At 36.8% G+C, this 21051-nt stretch overlaps 1 protein-coding gene across 1 annotated transcript in view; it reads left to right on the forward strand.

Annotated features, from left to right (window-relative positions):
• ercc6 (ERCC excision repair 6, chromatin remodeling factor) overlaps positions 1-21051 on the forward strand; it is a 51334-nt gene that overhangs the window by 1846 nt on the left and 28437 nt on the right. The window contains exons 2-6 of the mRNA XM_008117754.3: positions 497-924; positions 2621-2741; positions 6694-6799; positions 8656-9346; positions 19338-19457. Coding sequence (XP_008115961.2) covers positions 500-924; positions 2621-2741; positions 6694-6799; positions 8656-9346; positions 19338-19457 — 1463 coding nt within the window. The 5' untranslated portion in view covers positions 497-499. The remainder of the gene's footprint in view (positions 1-496; positions 925-2620; positions 2742-6693; positions 6800-8655; positions 9347-19337; positions 19458-21051) is intronic.

The raw sequence follows: 21051 nt of genomic DNA on the forward strand, positions 1-21051 counted from the left end.
AATGTTAGTTTCTTTTTATGAAATGTGTTAAAGGATTAGAGAAGAAAACTTATTTGCAGTAATGGTAATTTTATAAAATTACCCCAGTGAATCCTTATTGTCTTGGTTCTTTTTTGTGATATCAGATATCTGTAAAGATGCAACTAGCCAATAACAAATCTACTACCCCTCAGTTGCTTCTCTCCCTTTCCTGCCTTTTCCCTATCCCAATTTTTAGTATGAATTTTATTTTTACTTTAGCATTGTAGGTGGAGCCTGAGTCTGCTAATGTCTCTACTGGTGAATAATTTAAAAAATTAGATTTAGTTTATAAATCTAGATTTTAAATTCTGAAGGAGTTGTCCCCATCTTTAGCCAGATTCATAACATGAAACAATAATTCTGTGCAAATAGGAATAATTGGGGATCTGCTTGAAAATATGTATTTCTATTGATGGTATTAGTTCAAATATTTGAAAAGTTAAAACGGTTGTTCTTCATCACTCTATTTGAACAGAGGATGACTGCTGAGAAATCTCCCCAACAAAATATCATGGATGGACAGGATCAAGGTGACACTGGGAGCAATCCAGCTGGCAGTGGAGAAATGGAAGTGGAGCAAGACGACAGTCCACTTTCCAATGGATTTCATATGGGGGAATTCCAAAAAGAGCTTTCTTTTGAGAACAAAACTTTGGAGTTATCATCAGATGGTTCTGAAGCTCTGGGGAAAGGACCATTACTGTTCATTAACAGGCAGCAAATCCAATCTGTGGCCCATGATGCACGAGCAGATGAACTCAGAGGCTTGGAAATTGATGTATATGACCAGGATATACTGGAACAAGGAGTGCTACAGCAAGTAGACAATGCAATAAATGAAGCAAATAAAGTTCAAATTGCTGATGCAGAAAAATCCTATCAATCTGTGATAGATGATATAAGGTGAGTGACACTCCTTTAAAAAAAACTTTAAAGTTGCATTTATAGGCATTGTGGAAATTGGATGTGGGGCAGTTTTCAGCAGTTGAACTAAAAATATCTCCCCTACTTCTGTCATAGTGGAGTTTAATCCACTGAATGTTCTTTTTCTCATTTAAGTAACTGCTGTCCTAATCAGTTGATCACAAGCTCTAGCACTTAAGATATCAAAGTTGAATTCCACTGATCCTGTATGCTGGATAATTTTTATTGCTGTTTATTTCAGGATAATTGGGAAATGGTTTGTGAACTGAAACAGTGGATGAACTGATCCAGTGATTAGAATTCTATTTATGATGCTGTAACATATTGCAGTTTCACAAAAAAGAGGTGTTTTCTACAAGTAGAGAACTTCAGTTGTTACATGTTCTGATTTTAGGCTGGAGTCCTGTTGTATTATAGCAAGTTGATTTTCAATCATGAACCCTATAGGAAGAGGATTCATGATTTTTAGAAATGGCATCCACTATTAACTCCTTGATATAACAATACTTTTAAATATGATTGTTTTCAATTTTGCAACCCTAGTGGATGTTGACGGCCTACTGTAATATTTAAAGATATAACTGTTTGTCAGTATCGTATACGAAAGAAACTTGAAGCATCTTTGAGACTAATTGATAGGAAAGTTTTTGGCGTAAGATTTTGTAGACTGGATTTTCTTCATGCATCATGCATCAGATGGAACAAGAAGGCTACAAATTTATCTCAGTCTCAAATGAGCAGCAAGATCCTCCTGTTATTGTGATGCTATATGTATATAAGATAATAGCTGCCAGTGGGATAAATAGCTGGTAATGGGAAAAAAGTAAATGAGCCTTATCATAGCTCCAGTTTCAGCTGTGTTTAAATTATTATATCAGTGACTGTTGTCCTAACAGAAATCTGCAGCTCATTTAGTAAACAGCTGTTTCATATAACCTACTTGGGTCCAAAAGGTAAATTAAATGTTTATTATTTTCAATTATCAGTTAATAGATACAGTGGATCCTTGACATCCCCTGGGTTTTGGTCCACGATTGCTTTGTGGATATCAAAACCTGTGGTTATTCAAGCCTCATTGCACCATATATAATGGTATAGTAACATAGTGTCTTTTATATTAAAAGTTTGCTTTTTGCAATTCTTCGAATATTTTCAAACTGTGGATAATTGAATCTGTTGATATAAGATCTGTGAATATGGGGTGCTACATGGAGTCATCTACTCCAATGTTTCCTCCAGATGTTTTAGACTTCAGCTCCCAGAAATTCCAGCCAGGATCCCAGCCAGCTCACCAGCTACTAGGAATTGTGGCAGCTGAAATCCAAAACATCTGGAGGAGCAGAATTTGCAAAACTCTGGTCTACCTTATAGTTATTGGATCATTACTGGGGTATTGTATAAAAAGTTGAATGTATCAAAGAAGAATAGAAACACCTCTAAATAATTTCTAAGTAACTAAGCATTTTATTTGTAGAATAAAATAGTTTACTTTCTGATGCTGTTTGATTGTCATGTCTGCAAAGTTGCTTTGCTTTATTAACTCCTGTGTTTTCAGGCCTTTGTTTCCTATTATTTGAAGTGTTCTTATCAAGTGATACATTTTCACATTGTTTTTACTAAATTGTACGTTTTCACATTGATATTTCATAGATGATCATTGAGTTTATGTTTTCAGGTCTTGCACAAAATCTCTGAAACAAATTGATACTATTATTGAGCAACTTACTCCTCAATCTGCTACCTGTAAACCCATTAACAGAAAATTGGATTCTGTGAAGCGGCAAAAATACAATAAGGTAATGGGAGGTTGTTAATTGCATCTGTGGTACATGAAATCCCTTAAAATATGTACATTTTAAAAATTGGAATGAATTATAAATACGTCTTGCAATGTAAGTATGATATATAATTTTTCAAGCCCATTACATAACTTTCATCAGTATTTCTGTCATTGTTGGACATAGGTTCTCATCTGCTTTGAAATTTTCAGAGAACAATTTAGTAACGGTTTTTGAAATGGTTAAATTCTTAGTATGTATGTCCATTGAAACTTTTCTAAGGGTTTTTAAAACAGTATCCATATGGTTTCCTCGCCTTCCTGTTTATTTTTTGGTGAATTAGTTCTTTTGAATAAGGAAGGAGTTCACATGTGGAGATGGAAACCGAGTCATGTTGGGGCATACATAACCCCCAACTTCTCTTCTTGCTTTTCGAAATAAAAATGTTGCAGAATATGTCTTACACTTGTAACCAAAAGGGTAGAGTGAAGGAAAACCCTATCCTTTAAGCCAGTTGTGTTTACTGGATATACTCTCTTATTATGCCATTTTCCTCATACGTTTTCACTATTAAACGTCTCCTCTATACCTTGAAGGATAAAGGGTGGTGGTGGTGGTGGTAAGCTCTGGTCACATATCTTTGTGACACGGTGTTGTGTTCCAGGGCTCTCCTGGTATCAGGGCTGAAGTTTATTAAATAAACACAAGGTAAACCAAAACTATATTTACTTATAAAGAAAGCTAAAGTCTTGACCAACAAAACAGAATTGTAGCACACAGCCGGAGTGACCGTGAACAAAAGTTAAGAGTCCAGTTAATGTAGGCAAGCTGTGTACTGTAGCGCCAGTTCAGGAGGAAGATCAAACAGTTGCCAAGGTTGAACTACAATAGTCAGATGTCAGGAATTCATTTATCAGAGTTCATAAAACAAAACCAAGAATCCAAGAGTACAAACTGAAGTTAGGATTCTGAAATTAAATCAGATAGTCAGGGATACAAACCCGAGTTCCAAGTAGCCCCCAGCAGGAGCTGAGCAAAGCCTGACAAACTGCTGGCCACGACACAACGTCTACTAGGAACTCTATAAATGTTATTTTGTTTTCCCATTAAACATTGTGGAGAAGACTTGGGTATTGAGCCCTTACATTCTCAGAAACTTAGAGAAGGAAAGGAAGATTAAATCTCTTAGGAAAGGCTTGGTGGCAACACTACTGCTACTACTGCACTGGTTAGAGGTGGCAAGTCTGGTTAGAATCCAACCATGAACCAGGCACATTTTCACCACATGGTGGCAGTGATGAGGTTATTGAACACCAGAGGCTTCTCAAATACTTTTTCTAGGATTTTTTTCCTGGTTGATTTGATTATTTTTCCTGGCTTCCTTGTGAATTTATCACTTTGAAAAACCAAGATAGGGCCTGGTTGGTTGCTTTTATATTTCCAACTTGATCACTGTTCACCTTTTAGGAGAAGACTGAGGCAAAGAAGGTGTGGAGCAATTCTGCCTTTGCTCTGTCCCCTGTTAGCATTTTGTCATTATCTGTACACAGTGGCCTTATCATTTCCTTGTTCTTCCTTTTGCTATGGGCATAACCAAAAAGCCCTTTTTATTGTTTGTAATCTCTCTAGCAAGCTTGAACTCTATGCTTTGGCTTTTCTCCTCCTTATGCTGTTCAGTTGAAGTCCACTTTGGTGATTTCTCCCTTTTTTCATTTCTTGTATGTGGCCCTTTTACATTTTAGTTCAGTTAAAGGTTATTTATAGACATTCATTCTGGTTTCTTTAAACACCTTTTTTCCTCATGGAAACTATTTGAAATTGTGCCTACAGTATCTTTTTTTCAGGCATTCCCATCCATCATTAATTCCTTTCTCTTTTATTATTCCTGGCCATGGATTGCACTCAGTTTCCCCCAAAGTTGACTGAGCCCCCTTCCACACTGCCACTATATCCCAAGATTTGATCCCAGATTATCTGCGTATCTCAGATTATCTGGCAGCGGAGACTCATATAATCCAGTTTAAATAAGATAATCTGGGATCAGATCCTGGGATATAGGGCAGTGTAGAAGAAGCCTAAGAGTGTGTGTCTGACTGCTTGACTTCTCCTTTCTGCTGTATAACGAACTCTGGAAGAACAAGGAAACTGCCAATTCTATTCCATTTACCAGATCATCACTTTTGGATAGGATCAGATTTAAATTAGCTATTTTATTTCTCAGAAGTAGGTCATGCCCCTCTAATTACAACATTCCAATCACAAGACTAGTTCCACCAAGTTCAGTGATACTAATTATATCATATTTTCATAATTGTATTAAGAGTTCTAGTTTATTTCCCATTCTCTGTTTATTAGTGTAGAGACCCCAAAGACCATAGTCTATCCCCCCTCTCCATTTGCTTATTTAATTTTTTTCTGTCATACTGTTTGAGGTCTGTATTGTTTTCTCTATAATAGCTGGAGTATTATTTCCTGATAAACTTCTACTTTCAAGGTTACTGTCTCCCTCCCCTAGATAACCCAGTTTAAAGTCCTCCTGATCAGGTTTGTGAGATTCTTAGTTCCTGCATCCCATCTCTTGCCAGAGGTCAACTTCATAAACCTCAGATCGTAATCCAGGAAGCCAAATTGCTCCTGAAAACAAAATTTGTGAAGTCAGTTCTTCACTTCTATTATCCTTTCCTGGGCCATATCCTTGAACTGAGATGAGAGAGAAAATAACTATCTGTGCATCAAGACACTTTGGCTTCCTATTCATATCTTAAAATTGAAGTAGCAGGTGTTCTCAGACACAGCAGTGAAATTGATTTCAAAAACCACTCAAACATCTATCTTCTATATATATAAAAGAGTGATGGCATCAGGGCAGCGGACAAAACAACAAAACTACAGGCCCCCCAACCTCAAAATTTGACAACACAACCCATCATCCACAGCTCTAGGTTGATACAACAAAAAGAAAAGAAAAATAAAGTCCTAATTAGAGGGAGAGGAATAATTGTTTTTATCCAATTGCTGCCAGTTAGAAGTCTAAGCTCCGCCCACTTGGTCTCCTAGCAACCGACTCAGCCCAGGGGACAGGCAGAGTTAGGCTTCACTTAGGCCTCTTCCACAGATTATCTAAAGCCCCAGCTTCTGCCAACCCAGAAGTTTGAAAACATGCAAATGAGAGTAGATGAATAGGTACTGCTCCGGCGGGAAGGTAACGGCACTCCATGCAGTCATGCCGGCCACATGACCTTGGAGGTGTCTACGGACAATGCCGGTTCTTCAGCTTAGAAATGGAGATGAGCACCAACCCCCAGAGTCAGACACGACTGGACTTAATGTCAGGGGAAAGCCTTTACCCTTTACCTTAACTATCACCAATTCCTCAATACTTTATTTCCCATACCACCATACTTCGCCACAGCAACGCGTGGCCCGGCACAGTTAGTAGAATATATATAGCATGACATAAAAGGTGATGGCAAATACATGAGGTGAATGTTCGGGATGTTTGTTTCTAAAAGGTACCCATTTTTTAAAAAAAAATGAAAAATCAGTTACAGGTGGTAGCACATTCTTGGCTAGGATTAGGATATTATGTACAGATCAAAACTGTTGAAATGTATCAAATCACTTCGATACTCGACTTAGAAAGTTACATTTTATAACAAAACAATGCATATCATTTTTTTTCAGTTTCTGTAACATGTGTTCAGATTTAGTATAGCATTGGTTAATACATAAGCCTAAAAGTCTTAAAGGTTTTGGCATCAAAACAGTGTATGTGTGCATAATTCTATATTATTCTTACTATAAAGCAAGTACAAAGTACAAAAAATTATTCATCACAAAGCTGATGGCAAAATCTTTCTCAATTGTGCATAAGAAACTGAAACATCACATTCTGTCCTACAATTTTTGTGTTGCTTTGCGAGTGGAGAATATGCTGCTATGTTTTAATGATGCATACGCATTATTTCAGGAGCAACAATTGAAAAAACTCAGATCAAAACAAAAGTATCTTCAGATAATCCTTGGCAGAAAGATTTCCGATGAAATAGAAGATGCTGTATTTGAAAATGATGGAGGTAAGGAATAAACGTGGGATTTTTGGGTGGGTGGAGTATAACGGCTATATTTGAAGATGAGTTCTAATACTTGAAAGAATAATAAATGTGAGTTAATACATTTCAGGGACTGGTTTTTCTTTTAAAGAGAGATTTAGCATTGCTTTACTTCTGTGCACCTGCCACATTGCCTGTCTTGAGTACTCATGTGAGCATTTTAATGAATTAATACAAGTCTTACATTTGTTCAGAAGAGATGGGTATACTCTAGATTTGTGGCTAGAGCATTGCTCTTAATAAATTGTAGGTGTTAATCAGATTAGCAAAAATGTTGTGATTGAATTACATCTTTCAATTAAGTGCTATCAAGATATACTATTTTTAATTTGTGGAAAGAAAATGAGTTTATAGCAAACAAACATAACAATCTGTTGTGCATAGTAATTAGAGATAATTCTTCATCTTCCCCAAGGGTTCTTATTGCAATGCGCCACTTTTTGAACTCATTTGATTGCATCCTTGAATTAAAGGAGACTACATTAAAGTAAAGGCCTATAAGGCTCTGGTCCAGGATATTTGACAGATAATATCTGCCAGTACAATACTGTTCAGGCCCTGAGATCCTCAGGAGAGTCTATTCTCTGCAAGGCTTCTTTTTTGGTGGCTGTCCCTCAGGAGGCTAAAACCTTTTTATCCAGGCAGGCTTTTAAAACAAGGAAGTTTTAAAGATCAAGTCAGAGGGTTCTGTCGAGCTGTATGAATAGGTTTTTTATAGGCTTTTGGGATGTTTAACCATTTCTTTTAAATACTTCCAATCTTTAATTCTACTTTAATGTTTGTATATTTTTAGGTTTAAAATTATATTGTATTGGTTTTGTTGTGAGCTGCTTTGAGTCTCTTTTTTAGAGAGATACAGTGGGATACAAATAATAGCAATAATAATTTAGCAAAAATAGCAAAAATAATTTTGCTTTTATTTTTGTGTCAGATAAAACATAAGATAAATATGCCTTTACCCATCCTGTTACTCAGTTATGATCATGCTCAGCTTAATTATTCTTCAAATTATTTCACTTCAGCATATATAGGAGCCATTTTATCTTTGTAACTATACATGTTTCCATTCCCTCTTTTTTTCAATTCACTATATTGATTCTCTGCTGTTTTTCGACCTGTGTCCTGTGCTTTTGCTGTATGTAGCACAAAGTTAAAACAAAACTCTGGCACAATCAAATTGCAGGCACATCTACATTGACAACTTAAGTCAGTTTCAAACTGGTATTGTAGAAGGTAATTTCGATGTGCAGCTGATTACGTAGGAAATCCCGGAACCAGTTTGAGGCCTACAAACTACAGAACACTCATGTGCATTAAGGACTTTCCTTCATGAGCTCTCATGGGCATTTGTTGTTTAGCTGTTGCAGTTCAAACTGCACTAAATAATCAGTTTATATAGGGCAGTTTATATAAACTAAATAATCAGTTTATATAGTGGTTTCCTATCAATATAATATTTTTCCAACATAGGTAAAACCGTTTTTTTCTTTATTAGGAGTAAAGGTTGTGGATCCCAAGTGTGGGTCTCCTGGTATTGTTGCCTATAACCCCATAGTTCACTAACGTAGACCACCACATCATCCTCATTGTTTTGGTCTCACTTGATTTTTTATGCTAATCATGATCTTAGTATTTGGGGGAATCACCAGAAAAGACTTAATCATTTCAAGGAAGAGCAAGGAAATAATTGGCATTATAGACCATTGGTCTATCTTGGTATAAAGCAATTCCCTGTTTCTGCATACCATTTGGGATTTTGAGTTTGTGAGCCACTACTTTTAATTTGAGAGAATATTCTTATTTTTCACTGTTGTTGTTAGACCCTGGTCCTTCATGCCTTGGCAGTATGCTTACGCCATCTGAGGAGACTGAGTGGGAGAATCTTATCAAAACTGGTCAGATGACTCCTTTTGGAACAAAACTTCAGGGTCGAGAGAGCAGACCTCGTCGGATAATGCTAAATGATACATCAGATTTTGAAAAATATTTGACAGATCAAGCAAAGCTTTCATGTGAAAAGAAAAAAACATCAGTTAAAAAGTGGACTAAAAAAGAAGCCCTTTCAGAGAAAAGTCAGACAAAAGCTTCCATAAAAGGCAAGGGAAGTACAAGCAAAAGCCAATCAAAAACAGACCATTACTTAAATAAGCGTCTGAAAACTTTGCAAAATCATGCCCTTCAAATGCAGGTGAAATCCAGACTTTCTAAAACAAAGGAATTAGAGAGAGGGGAACAACAGGAGGACAGTGATGGATCAGTATACATGCCTGACGAAGAATTGAGCAATTTGGAGGATGAAGAAGAATATTATGAAGATGATACCAATGATTTGATAACAAAACCTCGATTGTGGAGGCAAAAAAAATCATCAAGACAAGAATCTCAAGACGAACCTGTGTGGGTTGACTCTTCCTCTACCTCTGATGAAGAAACAGAGGGCATGATCAAGAAACGGGGCATAAAGAGATACAGAGATGATGGTAATGAAGATTACTTTAAACAAAGATTAAGGTTAGTATAAAATAATTATTTTAATAGTAGAAATTTCAGATTATATTTTGGATTCAGATTAAGTTGAATTTTGTTCCTATTAAAATCAGTGAAACAAAAGAGCCATAAGCTTCATAGATGGGAACCAAATGTGGTTATTGTGAGTTCATTACAGCTCTGTAATAATATGTATAATTTTAGGAAAAAAATATGCCTGTCATATTTTTAGATCCAAAAGGTGAAGGACAGAAGAGCCTTGCTTTCAGATTACATTAATTTTGCTGGCGAGTTCTTTCTTGAGGAAGCAATTCTTCCATAGTCCCACTTGTCAGTAAGTGCAAAATGAAAACTGATACATTATACTGTGACACGTGTTTCCAAATTGACAGTATAGGAATGTATGAATAATGAAGCAAGGGATGATATAATTTGTGGATGTTGTGATGGTCTTCTCTCAAGGACTCTGAAATGTAAAGATGTGTCTTTTTTCAGGGTGGGAGGAGGTGAAAATTAAGCAATTTATTATTAGTGCTAATTGCATTAATTAATTATGAAACTGTACAGCTACAGGCTGAGAAGACAAATCGTAATGCTAAATAGAGAACTTGATACTTTGAAAACCTTACTAAAAAGAGATTTTTTTAAGATAAAGAGATCCTAGTTATACCTTTAAAGTAATTCAAAAGATCTCATTTAAATTAATGTAACATTTTGAATATAGTATAAGTCATCGATCGTCTTGTGTTTATCACAGAATAAATGTTCTAGATTGACCTGGAATACTTTATTCCAGAGTTGTTACTGGTTATAATAATAAGATAATTTAATTCCTTGAGAAATAATAGCATTATTCCTATTCCAACATGAACCATATTTTTCCTAAACTGTGCTGTTATAAGTGTCTTTGACTCAAGATATTACAGCATTTCTGAGAAATGTATTTAAGAAGTAATGTACGGATTATTACTTGAAATATTTACTATTCATTGAAACTACCATATATAATTTTTTAAATTATTTGATGGGTTATATGTAAGTCAGGGGCATGCTTTGAGGCCAATATGTATTTTCACATGACTGGATTAGTTGAGAGTAAAAGTTATAAGCATGCTATAAGCGTTCCTACTGGAGGATTGGCCCATTTTTTGCACACAGATGTGCTTGGAAGGACTGCTTAATCCATGCAAGCAGAACCTGCTGTAACAGAGCCCTGTTGAGGCCAGGAGAGTGCTTGCTTGAGAGTGGATATATGTGTATGTTTTGGACGTTCCTTTTGCAGGAAGATGTACTGCTTTGAACCCAAACGCCTCTGCAAAATACTGATGCACTATGTTTGCAGGGGATCTATTAAGGCAGCAGAGCCTTTGGCAAAAGATACAGACACCCATAGAAAAGGAAGCCCCCTTTTCATTTCAACAACACCCTTTAAAACTGGTGAGCTGTGTATGTCTCCCCAACCCTTTCTGCTCTTTGGCAGGAGATCTCAATGGCAGGAAATATAAACAGCATGGTTGAGGTATTCAATGGGTTGGTGGGTGCGGGGAAATCGGTGCATAGCTTTCAGAGCAGCATCACCATGTAAATCTGTGTATAAGGCAACCCATGTTTTTAGGATCAATGTTTAGCCATAGTTTTTAGGCTTACACGTGTATATATAACCCCTTTCCTATTGTTTTCTGTCAATATTAAACTATTTTTAATTTAGTATGTTACTTCAAGAGTAATTTATTTTGCTTGAAATTTTTAATATGATTCATATTTTAAATCCACTCACACAAGGTTTTTTAATAATGTTAAGATTGTATCAATATATCTCTGCTAAAATTATACATTTCCTGCAGTTGCTAAAATTACAAAAAAATCTAAATGAATTTTTGAAATATCAATAACTGAAAATGCCTCCAAAATATTATGTCTCCTAAAATTTCATAGTTCTGATTATTGTAGCTGTTAAACTACAGCTGTCCACATTGATGTTGATGTTGTTATACTAGCATTCCCCTGGTAATCTTTATTGAAAGAAACGCTGCTAGGAGATAAAATGAGCGAATTTGCTGTCAAAATATCATTTGCATTTTTTTCCTTGTCAGTTATAGACTTCGGTAAAAACAACTGTATTGGGAATAAGGCAAGCTTCACCCACAAATGACAGAGGCAGTCCTCCTGGATTGCTCAGCCGAGTACTTCACTGTTCGTGGAGTGCCACTTATTTCAAAAGACACATTTTCTTTTTGCAGCAAAGCTTTCAAGATTGTATTGGAGATATGGTCCTGTACCAGGGCAACAATATACTTGTAGAACTTGGCTGTGAGCCAGCTGTGATTCTTCTCTGAACATTTGCAGCACAAGACCAATTAAACATTTGTGGTTCCAGAGGGAGCCTTTAGAACATGCAAACAGGGAAACTGAGGGATAGTTCTGCCTTACCATTTTTGTAGCAGATTGTTCTGAGGGAGTGGAAGGCTCTGGGCCCTAATTTCAGCAAAAAAGATGTAGGTGTAAACAAAGGTTTTTATTTCTTAGAATGCAAAAGTATGACAGGAAAATATAGACTGTATATTCAGTATAATGGTAAATTGTGTTTTGTGTTAAGGATGAAGCAGAGAAGGAAAAGAAGTTTGCATACAGGCACAAACATTCATGTCATAACAAAATGTGTTTGAGTGTTCTGCCTTGTTGTCCTGTCCCAAAATGGGTCCGCTTCCTGTTGTGCTGATTTCAATGTTTCTCAATCAAGACGCGCAGAGATCAGGGCAGGATCAGAGATCGATTTATTGCTTCTTGATCAAGGAAGAATGTCAGGAGAGTGTCCCAGATCTGACATGTCTTCTGTTCATGGTTGTCATTATTTTGTGATCTTCATAAACAGCGTGGTTTGTTCTGATTGGCTCAAAGTTAGTCTGTTTTTACATTTGTTGGATGTTCAGTCATTGTTGTTTTTAGAGCTGTGATTGATGGGTTGTGTACGGCAGGGTTTGTTCTGGAGAAACTTAAATTTGTTGCCGGCTGCTGTCGGTCCCCCTTCTGTGAACTGGGACTTTCTGGAAGGAGAATGGGTGTTAAACTATGACAGTAGTCACTGATGGGCAATCCGGTTTAATAATAATAATACACTTTATTTATATTCCACCCTTCTCCCCGAAGGGACTCTGAGCAGTTACAGTATATAAACAGTTATAGGCAAACATTCAGTGCCTTGTTACAATACAGTCAGATACACAGGCAAAGGCTTCACCTTTCATTTCTAACTTCTGGAGGTGGAAATGACTCTTGGGGGTGGTACTCTTCTCCATTTCCAAGCCGAGGAGCCTGTGTTGTCAACTTATGATCATGTGACCAGCATGACAGCTTTTGCCTTTTCCCAAAGCGGTGCCTATTTATCTACTCACATTTGCATGTTTTTGAACTGCTAGATTGGCAGGAGCTAGGGCTGACAGTGGGAGCTCACCCCATCCCACAGACTTGAACTGCCAGTCTTCAGTTCAGCAGCACGAAGGTGTAACCCATTGAATTACCCTGCAGATAGATAAGGCAGATAGATGGCCCTCGGGTGATGGGATTTCGTGTTCTTTTCTTGAATGGGACAGTGGAGAACTGGGTTGTGGTGATAGGTCTTCAGCTAACTTTAGATGAGATTTATTCCATCCTTGAACAATCAACTGCCACACAATATTTTGATTAATTGTGCTAGCCTGGGTTTTTGCCTGGTGACTAGCTGATAACAAAGTTCCTGTGTCTCACTTATGACCTGTGCCTATTGTGATGTTTATGAAAAGAGAAAAAAAAAACAACAGCTGAGGCTTCCTAGCAGGGGTTTCTTGCTTCTGATGTCCTGTAGGGGCATTGGGAGACATCCAAGCGCCATTTTCAGGGTCTTGGACTTTTGGATTTGGATTTTCAGGGAACACCCTCTAGTCTAAACAGTAATTTTTTTAGCAGTAAAACTGCTCCCTGCATTGATCAACAAAATTTTTCATTGACCTACCAAAGTTAAGTGTGCAACTGTATTAACCAATGTTCACATTTTGCAGGTGGGGAAAATTGGGAAAGTCTGAACATACCTAACCAAAGATTTTGCTTATATTATTGAAGTCAATTTTCTCAAGCCACCAGCAGGAACTAATATATTGTAAAAGCTTGTGCAATATTCCTGTGGAGTCACTGGGAATATTATTCAGCAGTTTGAAATTCATACAATCAGAATGTCAGTGATGTCTGACGCCTTCATTTGTAATTTCTCTAGTCTTGTTTCTCAGACAACCTGGGAAGTAGGAGGAACTGGTGTGATCGACAGGATCAATCAAACTATAACTCAATCCAGAATTAATTAAGATATATTAGGAATTGTTATGATCTGGTAGAAGTGAAATTGTCATTCATCATCGGTGTCTCCTTGATGTCTCCTTAGGCTTAGTGAATTTACATCCTGCCATCAATTTCTTTTTGCAGTTAAAATGGTAGCTATTTCCAATTGTGATGTCTGCTAAACTATGCAGTTTGTTGCCTGTGACCCTTCCTTGAACATAATGCAATAAAACCAGTCAGAGGAGAAAGTCAGGGCTCTTAGTCTTTGTCCCAGAATTTATCAGGTTTCTAGAAATATACCATTAGGGTTGATTTAGCTGGTACTGAATACCAGCGATGTAAAGATTACTTTGGAGCCCCGGTGGCGAAGTGTGTTAAAGCACTGAGCTGCTGAACTTGCAGACCGAAAGGTCCCAGGTTCAAATCCCGGGAGCGGAGTGAGCGCCTGCTTTTAGCTCCAGCTTCTGCCAACCTAGCAGTTCAAAAACATGCCAATGTGAGTAGATCAATAGGTACCGCTCCGGTGGGAAGGCAACGGTGCTACATGCAGTCATGCCGGCCACATGACCTTGGAGGTGTCTACGGACAACGCCGGCTCTTCGGCTTAGAAATGGAGATGATCACCAACCCCCAGAGTCAGACATGACTGGACTTAACATCAGGGGGAAACCTTTACCTTTTTTACTAAAGATTACTTTTGTTGAAAGAGAGGGGAAGATATGAGAAAATGTGTAGAATTTACACAAGTTCCTTTGCCTTGTTACTAGTTATCTCTTCAAGTGAGTTCTGTTCTCTCTCAGTCCCGAGTTATGGAAATTTCAGCCAATGGCTGTGATTTTTACTTCTCAGGTGCTGAGTGCAATGCAGAGATATCCCTGCTACTGCACCCAATGCTCTGTTTGTTTCTTCCCAGTATGTGCGCTGGAGAGGATCTTGGAGATCATATAATCTAACCTTCTTTTCAGTGCAGGCTCCACATCATTCTTTATAGATGGCTGTTTAACCCCTATTTTAAAAAGCTTTAACAGAGGTGAACTCTTACTTCCTGCTACAGGAAACTCCTCTTCTGCCAATGAATCCAACATAATTTTCTTAATTTAATTTCTGTTAAAAGGTATTTTGAAAATGGGATAACCTGAAAATTTTTGATATCTTCCAAAATGGCAGTGTGAGTAGAAATCATTTGAAGATTAAAAACTAAATTCCCAATCTCAGTTATATTTCACTTACTAGATGTGCTTTAGACACATCTTATATGTGGTGGCAGAAACAATTAGAATCAACCCGCACAAGGCATTAAGAGACAAATCAGGATAGTAACTCATTGTCTCAATTTACATAGTGGGAATGATCGTTAAGGGATTTTTTGTGCTGTCTGAAATAAATGTTACGTTCAGAAACACAAACGATATTAAGTACACAGCTTGGTTTCTGAATATCTTTGAAAAATTGCGATAATTTCAAAGTGTTTTGCCATTCTTGTATCTTTCAAATATATAGAAAATGAATTTCCTAAATTTGATCTGACATAGCTTATTGTTATGGTAGATAACTCTTTTTTTGTTGTGAGGCACAAGATCAGCTGATGATAGCAAGAAATCCTGAAGTTGATACAACATAACATCTATAGCTTTTCTTATTATTATTATCTCCTGGGCATGCTCTTTAAATCTATATTCTGAAAGTGCTGAGGTAAAGGCTTTTTTAGAAGAATCTTCCTGGTTCTTCCCCAGCCTTTCTTTTTAAACAAATCATTTAGTAAACCTCATTTTCCAGGCTAACTAATATTACAAGATTTTTTCAGTATCCCGATGAGAAGAGACAAAAATAGGACAATTCCTTACAGCAGCATATCTAACTTAACCATTGAAACTTGTCCTAAATAGAAATTGGTGATTTCCTTGTCTAACTAAGATTTGTTTTTAATATGCAAATATAAAGTATTTTCTAATAAATGTATGTAGTTGAATATTTATTGCTTAGCTTACATTTGGCATGTGTAGAGACTCAACAAACATTACTTCTATATATTTATATTAGTAGATAATAGCACTAGTTAACCTAGATTTTATAATTGGAAACCGTGCTAAATAAAGTAGCTTACTTCATGTTTGCAGCTGACTGTATATGAGAGGTATACCCGGTGGTGGCACAACAGGTTAAACTGCTGAGCTGCTGAACTTGCTGATTGAAAGGTCGGCGGTTTGAATTTGGGAAGGGGGAGCTCCTGCTGTTAGCCCCAGCTTCTGCCAACCTAGCAGTTCGAAAACATGTAAATGTGAGTAGATCAATAGGTATCGCTCAGGCAGGAAGGTAACGGCACTCTGTGCAGTCATGCTGGCCACATGATCTTGAAGGTGTCTATGGACAATGCTGACTCTTCAGCTTAGAAATGGAGATGAGCACCAACCCTGAGATTCGGATACAACTACACTTAATGTCGGGAAAACCTTTACCTATACGATCAGAATATAAGATAATCTTTGACTTTTCCTGATTGGTTCTAACATGATTCATTGTGTTATTGCCTCTGTAGAAATGCAAATTTTTAGAAGATGTTTGTAAAATCTACAGTTTTTTATCTAGTTCTGTGCCTATAGTCTGATGTAGTTCATGCAGTATTTTTTTAAATGCAGTTTATTCTGTGCCTACAGTCTGATACAGTTCAAGCATGCTATCCACTGTTTGTAGTCCTTGACAAAGTGACTGCTTTTTCTTACCTTCAGTTATGTTGAATAAAATCAGGTACAACTTCATTTCTTTGATGAATTTGAATAAATAATATATTCACATTGTGTATTAGACCTGTTGCTGCTGCAAACCCTGGGCTGGAATGCATTGTGAGCATCCCTGGTATCCAAGCTACTGCTGGATGAAAGCTGAGTTCATGAAATAAGCTGACAATCTGCCCTCCCCAATCCTATACATCCTGCTTTTTATCAGACAAGATAAAAATATCCCGTTCATGGTGTTCAGGCAGTGACCCTGGCTGCATTTCCTTCAGTGTGGGGGGTGGGGTTCTGAAATTTTCCTTTAAAAGTTAAAGTAGCCACAACTACCTATCGAGGTAGCTGTAGGTATGATAAAACCATTAACCTGAGCTCTGCATCTTGAACTTTGCTTTTTTAAAATTTGGAATAAGCCCAGGACACATTGCCTTGCTTTGCCTTTTTTCATTGTGACTGGCTACCATTATTTTCTGTCCTTGCATAAATTTCTTCCTTTCAACAAATTTCACATTCACATTCCTATTATTCATTTTCATATCTTGTTTTCTGGCCCAGAAGCTTTTGTTTAATTTTTATTCCATTAGTCATGCTCTTTTCTTCTCTGTATGTTCTTGTTTGGCCTGATCAAGTTTGCCAGTCTGGTTTATGGATTTCTGTACTCCCTTCAGTCGGAATCTTGGAATTTTGAAGTATTGAGGGATTATAATGCAGTTCCAATAATTTTACAGGCCAAAAAAAACCTTTTTCTTCCAAGATTTCAAGTGTCTACTATGTGGACTTGATAGTGACTGATGAGCTGAATTTGATTTCACAAGTCGTCTGTAGTGGCTGCTACAGATCTTCTGTAGTTGGTCACATACACATTGAATGGAATTCTTATGATTCTTTGAACACAGTTTTTGAAGTAATATATTCTTAAATATATCCATGGTTGTTTAATGTTCTTTGGATACCATATTCACTGTGCCTGCCATTAGAGATTCCACCATTTCTAGGAGAAGCAGTGCAGCTTAGATCGAGTATTGTATATGTCTACAGCATGCACTATTACTTCAATTCTCTGTTGCTATATAAATTGTCTTACATTAAAATCTTCATGATAGATATTGTGAATGTCTTTATATCATGGTTTAAACAACAGTTTTTCATACAATCTTAGATTTGGAAGATATCAAAATATTCATTTATTCCAACCCCCTTACCATGCAGGAATAGCTATCTTGAGTCATCATAAAGATCAAATAAATACATATTTTTGAGTGATGACCATCAACCTGTTTAAAAATCTCTACAAAAGAAGGGGCTACGACCTTCTGACCCAGGTTGTTGTTCTTCCTTCTGTCTTCCAAACCCTGACCATTGGTTTAGAAAGTTCTCTACAGTGCTTGGATGTTCTCAGAGCCTTGACATGCTATGCTCACCACACAACGTCCACAGTCCATGAGATTTTTTTCTCTTTTACTCTTCAACAAAAAAGGGATTATCTGTTTCTACCCAGAGTCTCTCAAAGTGAGTTTTTTTTTTACACTATTTGCTTAGCCTATGAGCTATCAGGGAAACAGCCTCTTTAACATGTGAGAAGTTACTCTACCAGAGTGATGGGAGTATCTATTACTTCCTAAGAGGCATCACTATTCAATATATTTGCCCAACTACCACATGGTCTGGATCTCTGCTTTTATTTCACACTCCTTCTAGTTCATATCAGCCCAGTTACCTTCATTGGACACACAACTAACCCACACAACTTTGTGAACTCTGTAGATTAGAATCTGCAGATTTTAAATTATATAATTTTTGTTTGACTACATTTGATTTAATTCATTGATGTTAGGTTTAATTTGATGTGAGGTTTTAATGTTGTTTTTATATGTGGGGTTTTTCATATGTGGGCGTGTCTGGGATTTTATGTCAGTTTTTGTTTGTTTTTATAGAGGCATTGAATGTTTGCCATTGTTTATTGGAATCCACTCTGAGTCCCCCTGGGGAGATACAAATAAAGTTTTTATTATTGTTGTTGTTGCTGTTATTGGTTAGGCTCCAAGTATCAGATGGGAGTACTGTGTTCATCTGTGTGGCATGACATTCTCTTTTCCTCCTATTGATATCTTGCTAATCTCTCATTTGTATGAGTCACAGAGACCACAAAAAAGGAGACCAGATTGCTTACCTGTAACTGTACTTTATAGAGTTGTCTCTGAAGTTTTAGATGGGAATTGCAGGGAGTAGATGGGGCCACCATCAAAATGCTTACGCAAAGATCTAGAGCGTTCCAGCAATACAGTATGCAGGCTCAGTATAACTCATTTGTGTGAATTCACAGAAGACCATTTGAACTGTAGGTCCGGATAAGCAACCTGTTTTTTTCTTTGTTCCCATAAATGTCACCAATTATAGGCCATTTCAAAAAAGAAGAAATAAAGGAAGGCAGTCTGAACTGTTGGGAGAGGTTTTTTCCCTCACGAGGCTATTATTTCTGTAAATTTAATTTGATTCTAACCAATAAGAAGAAATGTATAGCTGTTTGTTTGTGTCCAGTATTAATGGAAAACTAGAGTTGGCTTATCAAACTGAGAATAAGTTTGCTTAAATCTCATTCTAACTTCAGGGTATGTTACAGTCTTTCTCACTTACCTTCATAACAAGTCTCCTGTGATTATTCGTGCAGAAAGTATTGGTAGCTCAAAGTATTTGCCTTGCTGAAGGTATCCCAAACAGCTTATTATTAAACTGATTTTTAACCTTGGTTTCTTAGATCAAAATTAGACCTTGTTTGTTGGAGCCCAATGCATATTCTTCAAGTTACTTTTCCCCTACCTGTGGATTAGGTTAAAAAAACCATGTCAGACTTATGATAGACCATACGTTGACAAGCAACATGAAGACGCTCGCGCACACAAATATTCAGTAGCTGCCTAAACTATGAATTTGTTTTACTAGTATCAACAATTAAGTAATAATGTTTTTTATAATTTCAGGAAGTGGCACAAACAAGAGAGAAAACAGCAACAGATGACAGGGGAAGATTCTGAAGAAAGTGATGTTGAATTTCCGGAAGGCTTTAAAGTTCCAGGATTCCTCTTCAAGAAGCTTTTCAAGTATGTGATGTAAAATATCTTCAGAGATGAGAAGTCCACCACCCTCTGACAGCCCTGACAGGGAAGAAGGTTTTTTCTAAAGTTTAGGTGGAATCTCTTCTCTCGTAATATGAATCCATTAGTTTGTGTTCCAATGTCTGAATCAGCAGAGAAAGTTTGCTTTATCTTCATTTCTTCTTTTTAAAAAGTTTTCATGTCACCTCTCAGTTTTCTCTTCTCTACGTTAAACATACTCTGCTCCCTCAGTCATCACATGTGAGGCTTAGTTTTCAGATCTTTGGTCTTGTTGTCACCCTTTATTGGGCAGCTCATCATCTTCTGTCTCTATGGATACCGATCTCCAGAAACTGAGATGAGGTAACAGCTATACATAGATAGACCTAGTGTTGCTAGCAGCATCCCCAGTCAAGTGAGTAACACAGCAAAAGTGACAAATGGCTTTGAAAGTACAGTACATGTGAAAGGGATCTAGGAGTCTTAGGAGACCACAAAACATCTGGGAACCCACAGGTTGAAAACCACTGCTTTAGAGTATAAATCTGAAGGCAAGAATAAAATTATTTTAAACAAATAGTTAAGCCTATTCCAATTTAAGCCTAATAATGAGTAGTTTATAGTTATTGGTTTCTATATTTCAAAACTATAAAACTGTCTCTGCTTTGCCGATCCACCCTATTTAACTGAATGCAATTCTTCTACTATTTTTCTCTTTAAATTGCTTTTTACCAACTCAAATGATGACAACTGGCATGTATATTAATTCTTTTTGTGGAATTGAAGTTAATCCTAATCTATTAACTAAGCCAATTCCCCTACTTTTGCCCTTTTTAAACAGGCTTTTACTGTTTCATATAATGACAACTAGTATTTTTTGTACAATAGAAATGATGGGGTGGCCATTATACTTGCAGATGATGGGTATAAGAAGTAAATTGTGAAATTTGTATAATATTAAATCACACAATCTGATATCCCAGTTTTTATTCAGGAACTGTCATAAAACAGAACTATCATATCCCAGTTCTGTTTTATGACAGTTCCTGAATAAAAACTTTTTTTAACACAAGGAAATCATTTAATACCTGTAACTTCTAGCATTATTCATTGGTTAACTAAGCTAAATTACTTTGTCATGCCTATTACATGCATGTCCCTTTAGATCAGTGGTTCTCAACCTGTGGGTCCCCAGATGTTTTGGCCTTCAACTCCCAGAAATCTTAACAGCTGGTAAACTGACTGGGATTTCTGGGAGTTGTAGGCCAAAACACCTGGGGACCCACAGGTTGAGAACCACTACTTTAGATTTTAGCAGTCTTGCAGTACATTGGATTTTAAAATTATTTTTGTATTGTTAAAAATTATTTGGTATGAAGAAATACAGAAAGATCTTATAATGCCAATAATAATAATAATAATAATAATAATAATAATAATAATAATATACTTTATTTATATTCCACTCTATCTCCCTGAGGGGACTCAGAGCGGATTACAGGTACATATATGGCAAACATTCAATTCTGTTAGACAATTGACAGAGATAGACAGTACATAAACAGAGGGAAGGCTTCCCTCTTTTCATCTCTGGCATCCG

Source organism: Anolis carolinensis, chromosome 3 (assembly GCF_035594765.1).
Source record: "Anolis carolinensis isolate JA03-04 chromosome 3, rAnoCar3.1.pri, whole genome shotgun sequence".
Taxonomy (NCBI): Eukaryota; Metazoa; Chordata; class Lepidosauria; order Squamata; family Dactyloidae; genus Anolis; species Anolis carolinensis.